This window comes from Suncus etruscus, chromosome 6 (genome assembly GCF_024139225.1).
Source record: "Suncus etruscus isolate mSunEtr1 chromosome 6, mSunEtr1.pri.cur, whole genome shotgun sequence".
NCBI classification, from domain to species: domain Eukaryota; kingdom Metazoa; phylum Chordata; class Mammalia; order Eulipotyphla; family Soricidae; genus Suncus; species Suncus etruscus.
Genome location: NC_064853.1, coordinates 58,233,441 through 58,246,021, shown reverse-complemented (window position 1 = coordinate 58,246,021; position 12,581 = coordinate 58,233,441). Strand labels below are relative to the sequence as shown.

The 12,581-nt window shown below is 37.6% G+C and overlaps 1 protein-coding gene across 1 annotated transcript in view; it reads right to left on the bottom strand.

Annotated features, from left to right (window-relative positions):
- Positions 1-1,148: 1,148 nt before the first annotated feature.
- PHC3 (polyhomeotic homolog 3) overlaps positions 1,149-12,581 on the bottom strand; it is a 96,188-nt gene continuing 84,755 nt past the window's right edge. Inside the window, exons 13-15 of the mRNA XM_049774441.1 lie at positions 9,926-10,058; positions 9,602-9,833; positions 1,149-1,992 (exon numbers count right to left, since the gene is read on the bottom strand). Of these exons, the coding sequence (XP_049630398.1) occupies positions 1,838-1,992; positions 9,602-9,833; positions 9,926-10,058 (520 nt within the window). The 3' untranslated portion in view covers positions 1,149-1,837. The remainder of the gene's footprint in view (positions 1,993-9,601; positions 9,834-9,925; positions 10,059-12,581) is intronic.

The following is a 12,581-nucleotide window of genomic DNA, read 5'->3' as shown; positions in this document are numbered from 1 at the left end:
TTAGTTTCTCTACCTACACCCTGTAGAGTGGACCAAATTGCAAATTAGCAAATTGCAAAATAAAAAGTCAAACAACTGACACAATGATGAGAACTGAGTATAGAGTACCTAACCTTCCTTACCTTCCTTGACATTTGATCATTAAAAATATGGTATAAAAAAATGTGTAACGAAGACTCCAAACAGTTGTAGGTCTGGAATATGAGCCTTATACTACTATATTACATAATCTAACCCTATACTTAACTATTAGTAAACATCTTTTTTTAAAAACCATTACCACACAAAGAAATCCCACAAAGCATACATTCAAACAAGAGGCATCTAAAGATTAAAAAAATTACCCGCTGTATTTTTGTATAAAAATAATCAACATTTTCTAATGTACACAAAGCCAAAAGATAAATATCTGTGATGTCTTTAGTGACATCTTTGTCTTCTACTAGATCAACACAATCTTTCTGAAAAGAGCAGTGACAATGACTGAAATCCATGGACTCTTTCCCACTTAACTACTGCCAACTATTCATGTATGTTCCTTCAAATTTTTAAACATCTCAGGGATAGTAAAGACAAGATTAAAATATATGTTTGCTGCCCAGAGCTCTCACAAATTATTTTGTTTTAGTGTCATAAGTTTGTAGAATAATAACTGTTTAGTGAAAGGTTCTGCCTGAAATTGTTTTTTTCTTAAAACATGTATACACAAATAGATCTTATCATCCAAGAGATATCACTTGGTCTAAGTGCTTTGGAGGAAACATGCAAGGGTTTAATCAAGAAAAAGGAGTGTGCATTCTAGCTAGACCTGGCATGTTCAATATTTTAAAAATCTAAAGAGAAAATGACATACCCAACATATCCACTACAAACTACTTCTTTGCTGGGACTGATTCATAAACTATAATCATATTATGCCTTACCAGAGCAGAACACAGCTACGAGAGAAAATGGCTATGAATCAGTCCTTCTCAGAGTCATTACTTGAATGTGCAACCTTATTTTATATGCCAATTTAACAGATTTTTAGTCTTTGTAGTATGCACAAAACTGAGAAAATTCAGCAGAACATTAATACTGTCTGGAATTTTTTTGTATAATATACTCTTAAGTTGCTTTTTAAAAAATATTCCTTTTGGTGAAATACATCACCATTTACCACTCCTATATCAGGTTTCATAACCTAGGCACTGCTGATGACATTTGGACTTGACAACTCTGGTCTCTTTAGAACTATAGGGCATTTAGCAACACCAAATTCTTCACTCAAATTTGGAACAGAGACCAGCTCTTCCAAGTTACACGAAGTGTTTTTTACGCAAGAATGCAATTCCTTTTCAGACAAAGCAACTAACATAGTTTTTCTAATGCACACAATGATACCTTGTTGCATCCAATTCCAGTCACTGGACTCCTAAAGTATATCTCTCACGACAACCTATAGAAAGTTTACAGGGTAGAAAAATGTATACGAAAACCGAATCAAAAGAGGAGAAATGTAAATCATCAAATTACTTTTTTAAAGAATTCTTTATATTAATGATAAACATCACCCTTTAAAAAATTATCTAGTATAACACATTTCTTTGAAAAATATCATGGCCCTCTGTAACAAGTCTTTTAATGTTGCGTGCAACCTGTAAAATTAATTTCACCAATGTTGGTAAATGATGAAAATGCATGAATCATCTGTGGAAGAAATGTTACCTTTTGAGGCGGAGATCCCATTGTGCTTGGTTATTCACCAAAGTCAGTCATTTTTTTAGGCCTTTTATCTTACACATTACATTTGTTTGAGAAAAATAAACTGCTGTTATTTCAAGGCTTCATGATCCTGTTAAGATTCCTTCAGAGAATTGATGCGTGCACAGATCTTTAGGGCTGGGCCTAGCTTTATATTCATTGCACTCATAAGATGGTCTTCTTTCAGCAAGAGAAGAGCCTGTCCATCAATCTCCTGTGCTCTGAACTCATCTGCAATATCCTGGCAGCCTGGAATTTGATCACAGGAAGGAAGTTAGACTTAAAATACAATTAGATGCTACTCCTGACAGTCAAAGTAATGCTTCACTGGGTCTGATTATCTGAAATGCAGGCTAAGAAATAAAAAATAAAATTTATGTTCCTTGACATTTTCTTGGCACTCTAAAAATAAGAATCTGAAATCCAGGTAAAGCTATTTACATGGAATTATTGTTCTAAAAATATCAAGGAAGTAATTAGTAAGAGAACAGGTAAAATGTATAGTGATCAATCTATGACAACAGACTTTCACAAACACTAATACTGTCACCTCAACAGCCAACAGATTTGGGTTAAATGGGAATAGAACTTTGTGAATTTATCTATATACTACATCCTTTGCACATAAATAAGCACAGAGGAAAAAATATAACATTGTGCCATAATTTACAAATATTTTCTAAGATACCAGAGAATCATTTTCATTATCATTTGTACCTGGTCTTACTTTACAAGCTTCAATTGCCAAGCAGATCTTAAATACTTTTATGTTTCACTCAGGACAGAACCAATCTTCAAAATTATATTGTAATTCTGCTGAACTGTTTTACACTGCTCGACAATCACTTGACTCATCTGTTCATTTGGGTTTTGGGATCACAACAGTGGTGGTGAGGGACTCTCAGGAGTGCTTAGGAGATCATGAGTACCAAGCATCAATGCAGACTTGCATGTAAAACATTACCTTTGAATTATCTCCACTTCTGATTTAAAAAAAAAAAAAAGATGAGTATGCTGACTATCATTGTCACAGTTTTGTTCTCATTTAAAACCAGGTACTTGAACAAGAAATGATACATCTCCTTTAATCTTGTTTTATTATCATTTAATTTTGCACAACCAAATTACTTAATGAGTAACTGACAGGAGAAAATGCAAAATGTGGAAGCCTCCTTATAAGAGACAATAAAATTAGAAAATAAATTTAAGGGCCAGAGCAATCGCACAGTGGTAGGGTGTTTGCCTTGCACACGGCCAACCCAGGACTGACACCAGCATTCCATATGGTAAGCCTGTCAGGAGTGATTTCTGAACAAAGAGCCAGCGGATGTGACCAAAAAAAAAAGAGAGAGAGAGAGAGAGAGAGAGAGAGAGAGAGAGAGGAGAGAGAGAGAGAGAGGGGAGAGAGAGAGAGGGGAGAGAGAGAGAGAGAGAGAGAGAGAGAGAGAGAAGAGAGAGAGAGAGAGAGAGAGAGAGAAAGAAAGAAAGAAAGAAAGAAAGAAAGAAAGAAAGAAAGAAAGAAAGAAAGAAAGAAAGAAAGAAAGAAAGAAAGAAAGAAAGAAAGAAAGAAAGAAAGAAAGAAAGAAAGAAAGAAAGAAAGAAAAGAAAAATGAATACAGCAGTTTAAAATTTTTTAATTTGGGGCCGGGCGGTGGCGCTGGAGGTAAGGTGCCTGCCTTGCCTGCGCTAGCCTAGGACGGACCGCGGTTCCATCCCCCGGCGTCCCATATGGTCCCCCAAGAAGCCAGGAGCAACTTCTGAGCGCATAGCCAGGAGTAACCCCTGAGCCTCACAGGGTGTGGCCCAAAAACCAAAAAAAAAAAAATTTTTTTTAATTTAAATTAGTATTCTGGGGCCAGAGAGATAGCATGGAGGTAAAGCGTTTGCCTTTCATGCAGAAGGTTCATGGTTCAAATCCCGGCGTCCCATATGGTCCCCCGTGCCTGCCAGGAGCGATTTCTGAGCATAGAGCCAGGAGTAACCCCTGAGCACTGCCGGGTATGACCCAAAAACCAAAAAAAAAAAAAAAAAAAAAAAAAAAAAATTTAAATTAGCATTCTAAAGGAAAATAAAAAGGTAATGAAAAGATATAACACATATATGAACACCACTGCCAGAATGACTATCCTTACTATTGCAAATGTATTACTTTTGAAAATAAATAGTACTATTTATTTTCAAAAGTAATACATTTGCAAATAAAATTTTAAACTGCCTTGAATGCAGCCAGCCCAGGTTTAATCCCCAGCATTCCATATGGTCCCCTGAGCCTACCAGAAGCGAATTCTAAACACAAAGCTAGGAGTAACCTTGAGCAACACTGTGTGACCACCCCCCCACACCAAAAAAATATATAAATAGTACCGTATTTGCCGGCGTATAAGATGACTGGGCGTATAAGGCGACCCCCTAATTTTGCAGTTAAACATAGGTTTAGGCCTATATTCGCTGTATAAGACAGAACGTTCCTGTGCTGCAACTGTATTTACCACAGTAAGCCAATCACAACAGGCAAAGGTTCAAAGGTTATACTGTAATAGACTTCCTCTCTGACTCTGGCCAATCTGAGCAGGCTTATGACTGTAGATTCGGGTCCAGAACATTGTCTAATTTGCATGCATAAAAAGCCTGCTTGGGGGCCCAGAGAGATAGCACAGAGGCGTTTGCCTTGCAAGCAGCCGATCCAGGACCAAAGGTGGTTGGTTCGAATCCCGGTGTCCCATATGGTCCCCCGTGCCTGCCAGGAGCTATTTCTGAGCAGACAGCCAGGAGGAACCCCTGAGCACCACTGGGTGTGGCCCAAAAACCAAAAAAAAAAAAAATAATAATAATAAAAGCCTGCTTGGATTGGTTGAGTTAGAGAGGCGGTCTGAGCAGCCTTGCAGTGATTGGTGCAGGATCGAGTTGGAAAATTCGTTTTGTGGCAATATTCAGACAATTTTCGTTTAGCGGCATATTGAAACATTTTTCGGGATATACTCAGCATATAAGACGACCCCTGATTTTCGGTTGACTTTTTTTTGTTTCAAAAGTCGTCTTGGGCCCGGAGAGATAGCACAGCGGTGTTTGCCTTGCAAGCAGCCGATCCAGGACCAAAGGTGGTTGGTTCGAATCCCGGTGTCCCATATGGTCCCCCGTGCCTGCCAGGAGCTATTTCTGAGCAGACAGCCAGGAGTAACCCCTGAGCACTGCCGAGTGTGACCCAAAAACTAAAAAAAAAAAAAAAAAAAAAAAAGTCGTCTTATACGCTGGAAAATACAGTAGTTTTCTTAAAATACCAGCACAAAGCACAGAACACCACAAGTGCAATATATATCTTTTTGGGGGGAGAGGCCACACCCAGCAGTATTCAGGGGTTACTCCCGGCAGGCTCAGGGGACCATATGAGATGCTGTAGATTGAACCCAAGTCAGCACTGTCCAAAGCAAAACACCCTACTTACTGTGCTATTGCTCCAGCCCCACAAGTACTCAACACATCTTTTTGGGTAAAGGATTGAAGGATAAGCAAACAATAAACAAAAATAAAACCTACTACAGAGAAGCTATACATGAAAGTAATGAGGACCTTTTTTCTGTATTCAGGTGGGCAGTCATCTTTCTCTTGGTTATTTCCTGCACATTTTTCTCTGTTGACTATTTTTGCTGTTTCCTGTATAGCATCCAGCTGCTCAATTTTTGGGGCAACATCCCAAATGTGGTTTGGGCCACATCCGGTGACGCTCAAGGGTTACTCCTGGCTATGCATTCAGAAATAGCTCCTGGCTTGGGGGACTATATGGGAAGCTAGGGGATCGAACTGGGGTCTGTCCTGGGTTAGCGCGTGTTAGGCAGACACCCTACATCTTGTGCCACCGATCTGGCCCCTCAATATTTATTTTATCACATTTCAAACGTGTATTTCCAAAATGCCCTATAAAAGTGTTTATGGTTTGCTCAGTTATATAATAAAATAAATTATGTAGTATAAGCAGTATTACTCACCATCAAAAGCCCCTTTTCTTTTCCCAGAGGTAGCTCTCAACAAAACTGGGCACAAAACTGACTAATCTTGCATCTAGTTGTGACTTCATCCTTCTTTTTATGAAAGAACTAATGTTCTTCTCTCTTCAATCTTACTTATAAGAACATAGGAAAGAAACGAAGAGAGAGAAAGAAAGGGCAGAACTTACTAATAAGATTCAGAAAAACAGGAGTAATGAGAAGTAACAAGGACGATAAGAGCTACATTTGGGAATAGAAAAAAGAATTCTCCATGAGGAAAATATACAGCATGTTCTTGATGCTCTGTATAATGAGATCCCTCTTCAAATATTTTCAAGTGTATTAATAAAATAATAAAGAGCACCATCTCTGGATTTTAGATCACAGTTTCCTTTAAGCTAATCACAAAAAGAAAAGGTTGTGACTAGTACATAATAGTACAGAAATGGAAAAACAAGGACTTAGAAAAGGGAGGGAAAGCAGAATATATGTGTCTAGAAACTCATTAGAGAACTTTGAATTAAAATTGAAAATGCTCATGGTAGTACTAAAGTCTTTTTAAAATTTGATTAGCCTCCACTTCTGTAAAATAATGACTTGCACCCCCATATGTATGTAAAAATATATACCAACTGCAGCTTCCAGGTAGCTGAGCTGTCTTGGTCGACCTGCAGCAACTACCAGCCCAGCATGGATTTATGCACAAAGACCTGGGGCCCACCTGAACCTCACAAGTACCTATTTCATTTTTCCAGCTGAGGCCAAAACAAAAAATGACCTTGAGAAGGTATCATCAGCCACCAAGCTCTGGAGAATAAGTTTCAATATAATTATTATTTAAAAAAAAACCAGTATCGGGGCCAGAGAGAGAGCATGGAGGTATGGTGTTTGCCTTGCATGCAGAGGGACGGTGGTTTGAATCCTGGCGTCCCATATGGTCCTCCGAGCCTGCCGGGAGTGATTTCTGGGTGTAGGGCCAGGAGTAACCTGAGCGCTGCTGGATGTGACCCAAAACAAAAACAAAACAAAAAAACACCCAGTATGTAGGGCCAGAGTAGTGTCGAAAGCCGTAAGGTATCTGCCTTGCATGCACTAGCCTAGGATGGACCGAGGATCAATCCCCCAGCATCCCATATGGTCCCCTAAGCCAGAAGCGATTTCTGAGCACATAGCCAGGAGTAACCACTGAATGTCACAGGGTGTGGCCCAAAAACAACAAATAAATAAATAAATAAATAAATAAATAAATAAATAAATAAATAAATAAATAAATAAAGGATGCCAGGGACCAAACTTGGGTCAACCACATGAAAGACAAGCATCCTTCCTGCTGTATTCTGCTCCTGAAAAAGATTTTTAATGTACAAAAAAAGAGACTCGGTATATCTTTTACTAGCTCTGATATGACTTTTACAAGATGTTCATAAGATGACATGATACAAAAAGAAGAAAAAATCATACAGGTAGTTTAGTAAAAGAGGGAATTATAATTAACTGAAAATACAAGAAATTACATAGTAAAATTACAAGGTTCTACATTCTGAAAAAAGCTTGGGAGTGACTACTCATAAGAAGGGGGGGCCTGCATTAGCTAAGAGAGACTCGAAAGCAAGTTTATAAGGCCAGAGAAGCATAAAGAAATGAAGATAAAGGTATTTCCTGGTATGAGATTTGTCTTAAACTATTCAGAGGAAAACTTTGAAAAGAAGTGAGCTTAATATTTAGCCTGTCAAAATATTTTTTAAAATAACTCATTCAGTCTTTGTAAGAAAAGCAGAGCATATAAGCAGACTTTTATACAATATCAAACAATTCTACATTATAAAGCAGTTGCTTTTTAATGGTATGTAGCATTCTCTAAACAACTGGCAATAAAATTATGTGTTGAAATTTTAGTCTCTAAAATTCAGTTGAGAAAGTTTCTTGAGTTATAGAAGAAAAAAACCAAAGAAACCTCAAAGCAAAAATGCAACAGAAGTCCTAATAAAGGAACTCAGAGTGGCCTGTTGGCAAATCGATGGTGCAGAATAAAGTGAGCCCTGAACAAAAGAGAAAGCATGTCAAGTGAAAAAGGAATAGACGTGTCTGTTGTGTCTACTCTCCTCAGGTATTGAACCAACCCTCCTTGCCACTGGGAAAGGAAATATTTTCTACCAAATGAAACTTTCAGCCCAGCTTTCAAGTACCCTATCTGGAAAACAAAGGCTGCTTCTGAAGATGAGTGACTCAAAGCAGTCAGCCTCTAAAGATACCATTTTAAGGATTAATTCTCAAGATGTTTAAACCAGTATAAATGATGAAGTTTATTTTATCATATATTAAAACCACAACTAGTGAAGATACCAATTTTTAAAGTACACCAATTTTAAAGCAGATTCTAAACCCACATGGTTTGCATAGAATTCACACCCAAGTTAGGTGCATGTTCAAAAATCATCTCATGAAAATACATTTCTCCTTTATGAAATTTCATATTTATTTATAAGTGAGCACAGAACATAAAATAATAATAATAATTAGGGGCCAGAGTAAAAGCACAGCAGGTAGGGCATTTGCCTAGCCTGTGGCCAACCCAGGTTCAAGCCCTGGCATCTCATATGGTCCTCCAAGACTACCAAGAATAATTTCTAAGTACAGAGCCAGGAGTAACCCTTGAGCACTGCCAGGTGTAGCCCCAAAACAAAACAAACAAAAAAGAATTTTTAAAACTTAACATTTCTAAAATCAAGCTTTTAGGGAAAAAATAAACAGATTTTTGTATAAAATGTTAACATGGCTGACCTATATTTTTAAAGTGAAAATATTTCTGAATTTACGCATAGAACATCTGTTACATAAGCTTGCTTCTGAGACTGCAGTCACAGAAAAATTAATTAGAAATAATAGTTGGATTAATTATTATTAAGTATATATCAGGTGAGAGGGGATGTACTTTTTTGGGAAGTGTGTCTCAAAAGAAAAAATAAAATATATATAAAAAAAAACTAAATGTAGTATTAAAAAAAGTACTTGGATTTATACTTAAAAGTCCAAAATGAATGGTATGATTGCTAGTTAAAAATAAATCATATGAACAAATATCAACCACGTGGGTGTCCTCATGAGCACAGGGAAGCCACTTTTAGTATAGGTAGCCTCTTGGAGAAAGCAGAAATATAAGACTTTAATCCTCTGTATTAGAGAAAAAAGAGAAAGAACATAAAAACTTTAAGTTGATTGAAAGAGTACCAAAATGAAAGAGTAGACAAACAAATAAGAAAGGTACTCTCAATATTGAAATGGGATAGATATCATGGCTAAATCTTGGCTGCCTACTTCAAATATAAAATTTCAGGAACGTTTCTTGAAATTTACTTACTAATTGCAAAGAACCAAAGGACGCTTTAGCTTCTTTAAAAGAACCAGCTTGATTTTTTTTTCAAGAAAGCAAAAATCTATCAATCTTGAAGATCTTGATTAGCTTTCAAAAATGTCAAGATAAAAAAAACAGTCTCTTATTTCATTCTTAAAAGGTTAAATAAGGAAATAGAATAGAAAAATAGCAGAGCAGAAGGGAAGAAGTGTCTGACTCAATCTCTCTACTGACCTCTCGAGAGAAATCAGACTGAAGAGAAGAGAGCACCTTTAATATCTTCACCAGATGAGGTTACAGCAGAAGCAGGACTAGTCAGTTTTTATCAACTTGGGGGGGTATAAATGAATACCCAGTTGTGCTGAGGGAATAAGCAAGAGGAAACAGATCATATTTCAGTAGCAAATGCCACTTAATTAATACATAAGTATGGTTCTCTAGTTCTTCTGTGCAATATGGATGGGTCCAACATTCCTGCATGTAAATGTACAAGATATGAATGCTAAAGCGGTGAAGGACGTACCAGGTAAAGAATGAATGAAGGCCCATACGTCGTCAACTGTCCATATCGATGGCTCTGTTTGTGCAACTGGTAGCAAGTCATTGTTCTCGGGCATTTTCCTAATCCTCACATCCCGAAGCTCACGTTCTCTTTCCCTCTCACTCTGCCTGCGCAACCGAGTTGTCATGGCAGACGGCACAGAATCGTCAGGAGAAGCCAAGTCTTCTTCTGCAGATGGATAAGTAATTGGAAGCTGGAAAATGTAGTACAAGTAAAATACAGCATTGCACTTTCCTCTGCATTTCTGAAAAGGGAATTGTACAATGAAGCAAGGTTTCTACAGACCTGCCTAAGGAGATGTTCTCGTGCTGCCCCATCAGGGCCACTGGGACGACGGCCACGATGCCCAAGGCTTTGATTATCAGGCTTACGATTCCAGCGACTAAGTGCAAACTTTTTTGAACAACTCACATTGTACCTAAGAGATTCAAGTAAGAAAAATGATTAAATCATATACAGGACACTCCATTTAGTAATTATTATGACTTTAAAGTGCAGTTGTGAATCAGTAAGTGCTACACAGTTGACTAGACTGGACACTCTCAGAAGAGTGAATGCCTGTTGAGCAATCTGCTGATGCTGAAAGTTAAAAAACTCCTTCTATGTACAACATAACAGTTCCTCCGTATAATACTGGACACCCATTTTAAGGCATTGCTTTCTCCGGGTAACTCTAATAGTGAGAAACTTTCCACTAAATACAGAATTCGTAATTCATTAGGAAACTCTGAAGTGCCTAATTTTTGAAACTTGTAATAAGAAAGCAAGTATAAGCAATAATGAATTAGCATGATTATGTTCTAATAACACTTTTAGTAACTATAATAAACTTCAATTGCATAGGTTTCATGTATCAGGAAGCAATATCCTTTTGATTTTTCTTAGCCCAGAAATAAAAGCTTATAAAGTACTCTTAGCCGTGGAATCACATACAATAGGCTCTAAGAAGAATTTGCCAACTCTGCCCCTAGAATTAAAATGAAAAGAAACAAATTTCTAAGGAGCAGGAAGGCTAAGAAAAATATGTACAATTTCTTTTATATATATAATAGCAATTGTAATTTATTTTCAAACTCTTTTGCTCCAAGATTTTTTTTCAGGGGAAAAAGTAGCAATAAATACTTATTATAGTACACAGATAATAGCACTAATTTTACTCAGGTTTTTTTTTAAGTACCAATAAGCATTATGAAAATGAAAAGGCTATTTTCCTTAAAAATTTGTAAAAAATAAAATAAAAATGTATAAAAACTGGAAGCTGACAGTATAGAAAATAGGATGTTTGTCCTGCACATGGCCAACATTCCATATGGTCCCTGAAACCCACCAAGAATAATTCCTCAGCATAGAACAGCATGGTGTGCCCCCCATTTTATAAAAACTGTTCTGATGATTACTTAATTTTACCCTGAAACAATTCAATAGTCTCTCATGTTCCTTATATACCTATCTGTGGGCTCTATAGGTTTCTGGCTTTCATTTATGTAAACTGTCAAAACTTTACTCTCCATTAACAAAACAACAGAACCTAACTTTACACTTACTTTCAGTACCTAAATATTTAGTCTCCCCAAACATCTAAACAAATTAAAACAACAGATGTTCTCTCTCCTATTCTCTATCCTCCTTGTTCTCTCACCTGCATTTCCTTATAATAGGTCCATACTTTCTTTTTTTGGTTTTTTGGGCCACACCTAGTGATGCTCAGGGTTACTCCCGGCTAAACGCTCAGAAATCACTCCTGGCCTGGGGGACGATATGGGACACCAGGGGATCGAACTAACTTGCTAGACCCAGCAAGGCAGATAGATGCCTTACTGCTCCAGCACCAGTCCATAACTTTCTGAAGAAGTTTACTTAAGAGTTATTAGCTCTTTTTTTTTTTTTTTTTTTTTTTTTTTTTTGGTTTTTGGGTCACACCCGGTAGCCCTCAGAAGTTACTCATGGCTCTACACTCAGGAATCGCTCCTGGCAGGCTCGGGGGACCATATGGGGTGCTGGGATTCTAACCACGGACCTTCTGCAGGCAAAGCAAATGCCTTACCTCCAGGCTATCTCTCCGGCCAGAGTTATTACCTCTTAAGTTGACAACTGTTGACAATTCAGTCAACATCTCTGGAGAAGAATGCTGGTAAAGATAAATATTCTGAAATATTTCTGAATAGTAAAGATATAGACATTTATATAGATAGGTAGATAGATTATATAGTGGCTGAGTGGAAGGGAGGCACACATACGATGGTGCTCAGGATCTGCACTAAGGAATCGCTCCTGGCAATGCTTGAAGACCTAAGTAGGATGCCAGAGAATCAAATCCTCGCTGGCAGTGCTCAAGGAAGCACCTACCCACTATACTATGACTCTGGCTCCTCCCTCAGAAGTTTTTTTTTTGTTTTGTTTTGTTTTGGGGGGGCCACACCCGTTTGATGCTCAGGGGTTACTCCTGGCTAAGCGCTCAGAAATCGCCCCTGGCTTGAGGGAACTATATGAGACTCCAGGGGATCGAACTGCGGTCCTTCCTTGGTTAGCGCTTGCTAGCCACCTTACCTCTAGCACCACTTCACCAGCCTCCAGAAGTTCTTAATTACTTAAAATCACAAAGCCTACTATTCTTTCTCATGGTACATGCCCCACATCAAAACATGAATTATAGAATCTTATTAAGACCATCACTAACAAAAAGAATATCTGGGGTGAGTGAGGGGTAACTGAATGGGCAGATTATATGCTCTGCATGTGGGAAACTCCAGTTTGATCTCTTGTACCTCATGAGAGTAGCCCAGAAACTGACAGATGAGAAACTAAGGAAACTAATTGTGGAGGAAAATACTGTCTTGTTTAATTAAAAATCTTACTAAGTATATTTCAGTAGCATCACAATAAGGCTTAAGCAAACATTCCACAGGTATGTGTAATCATAACCATTTTTAGTTACTTGAAA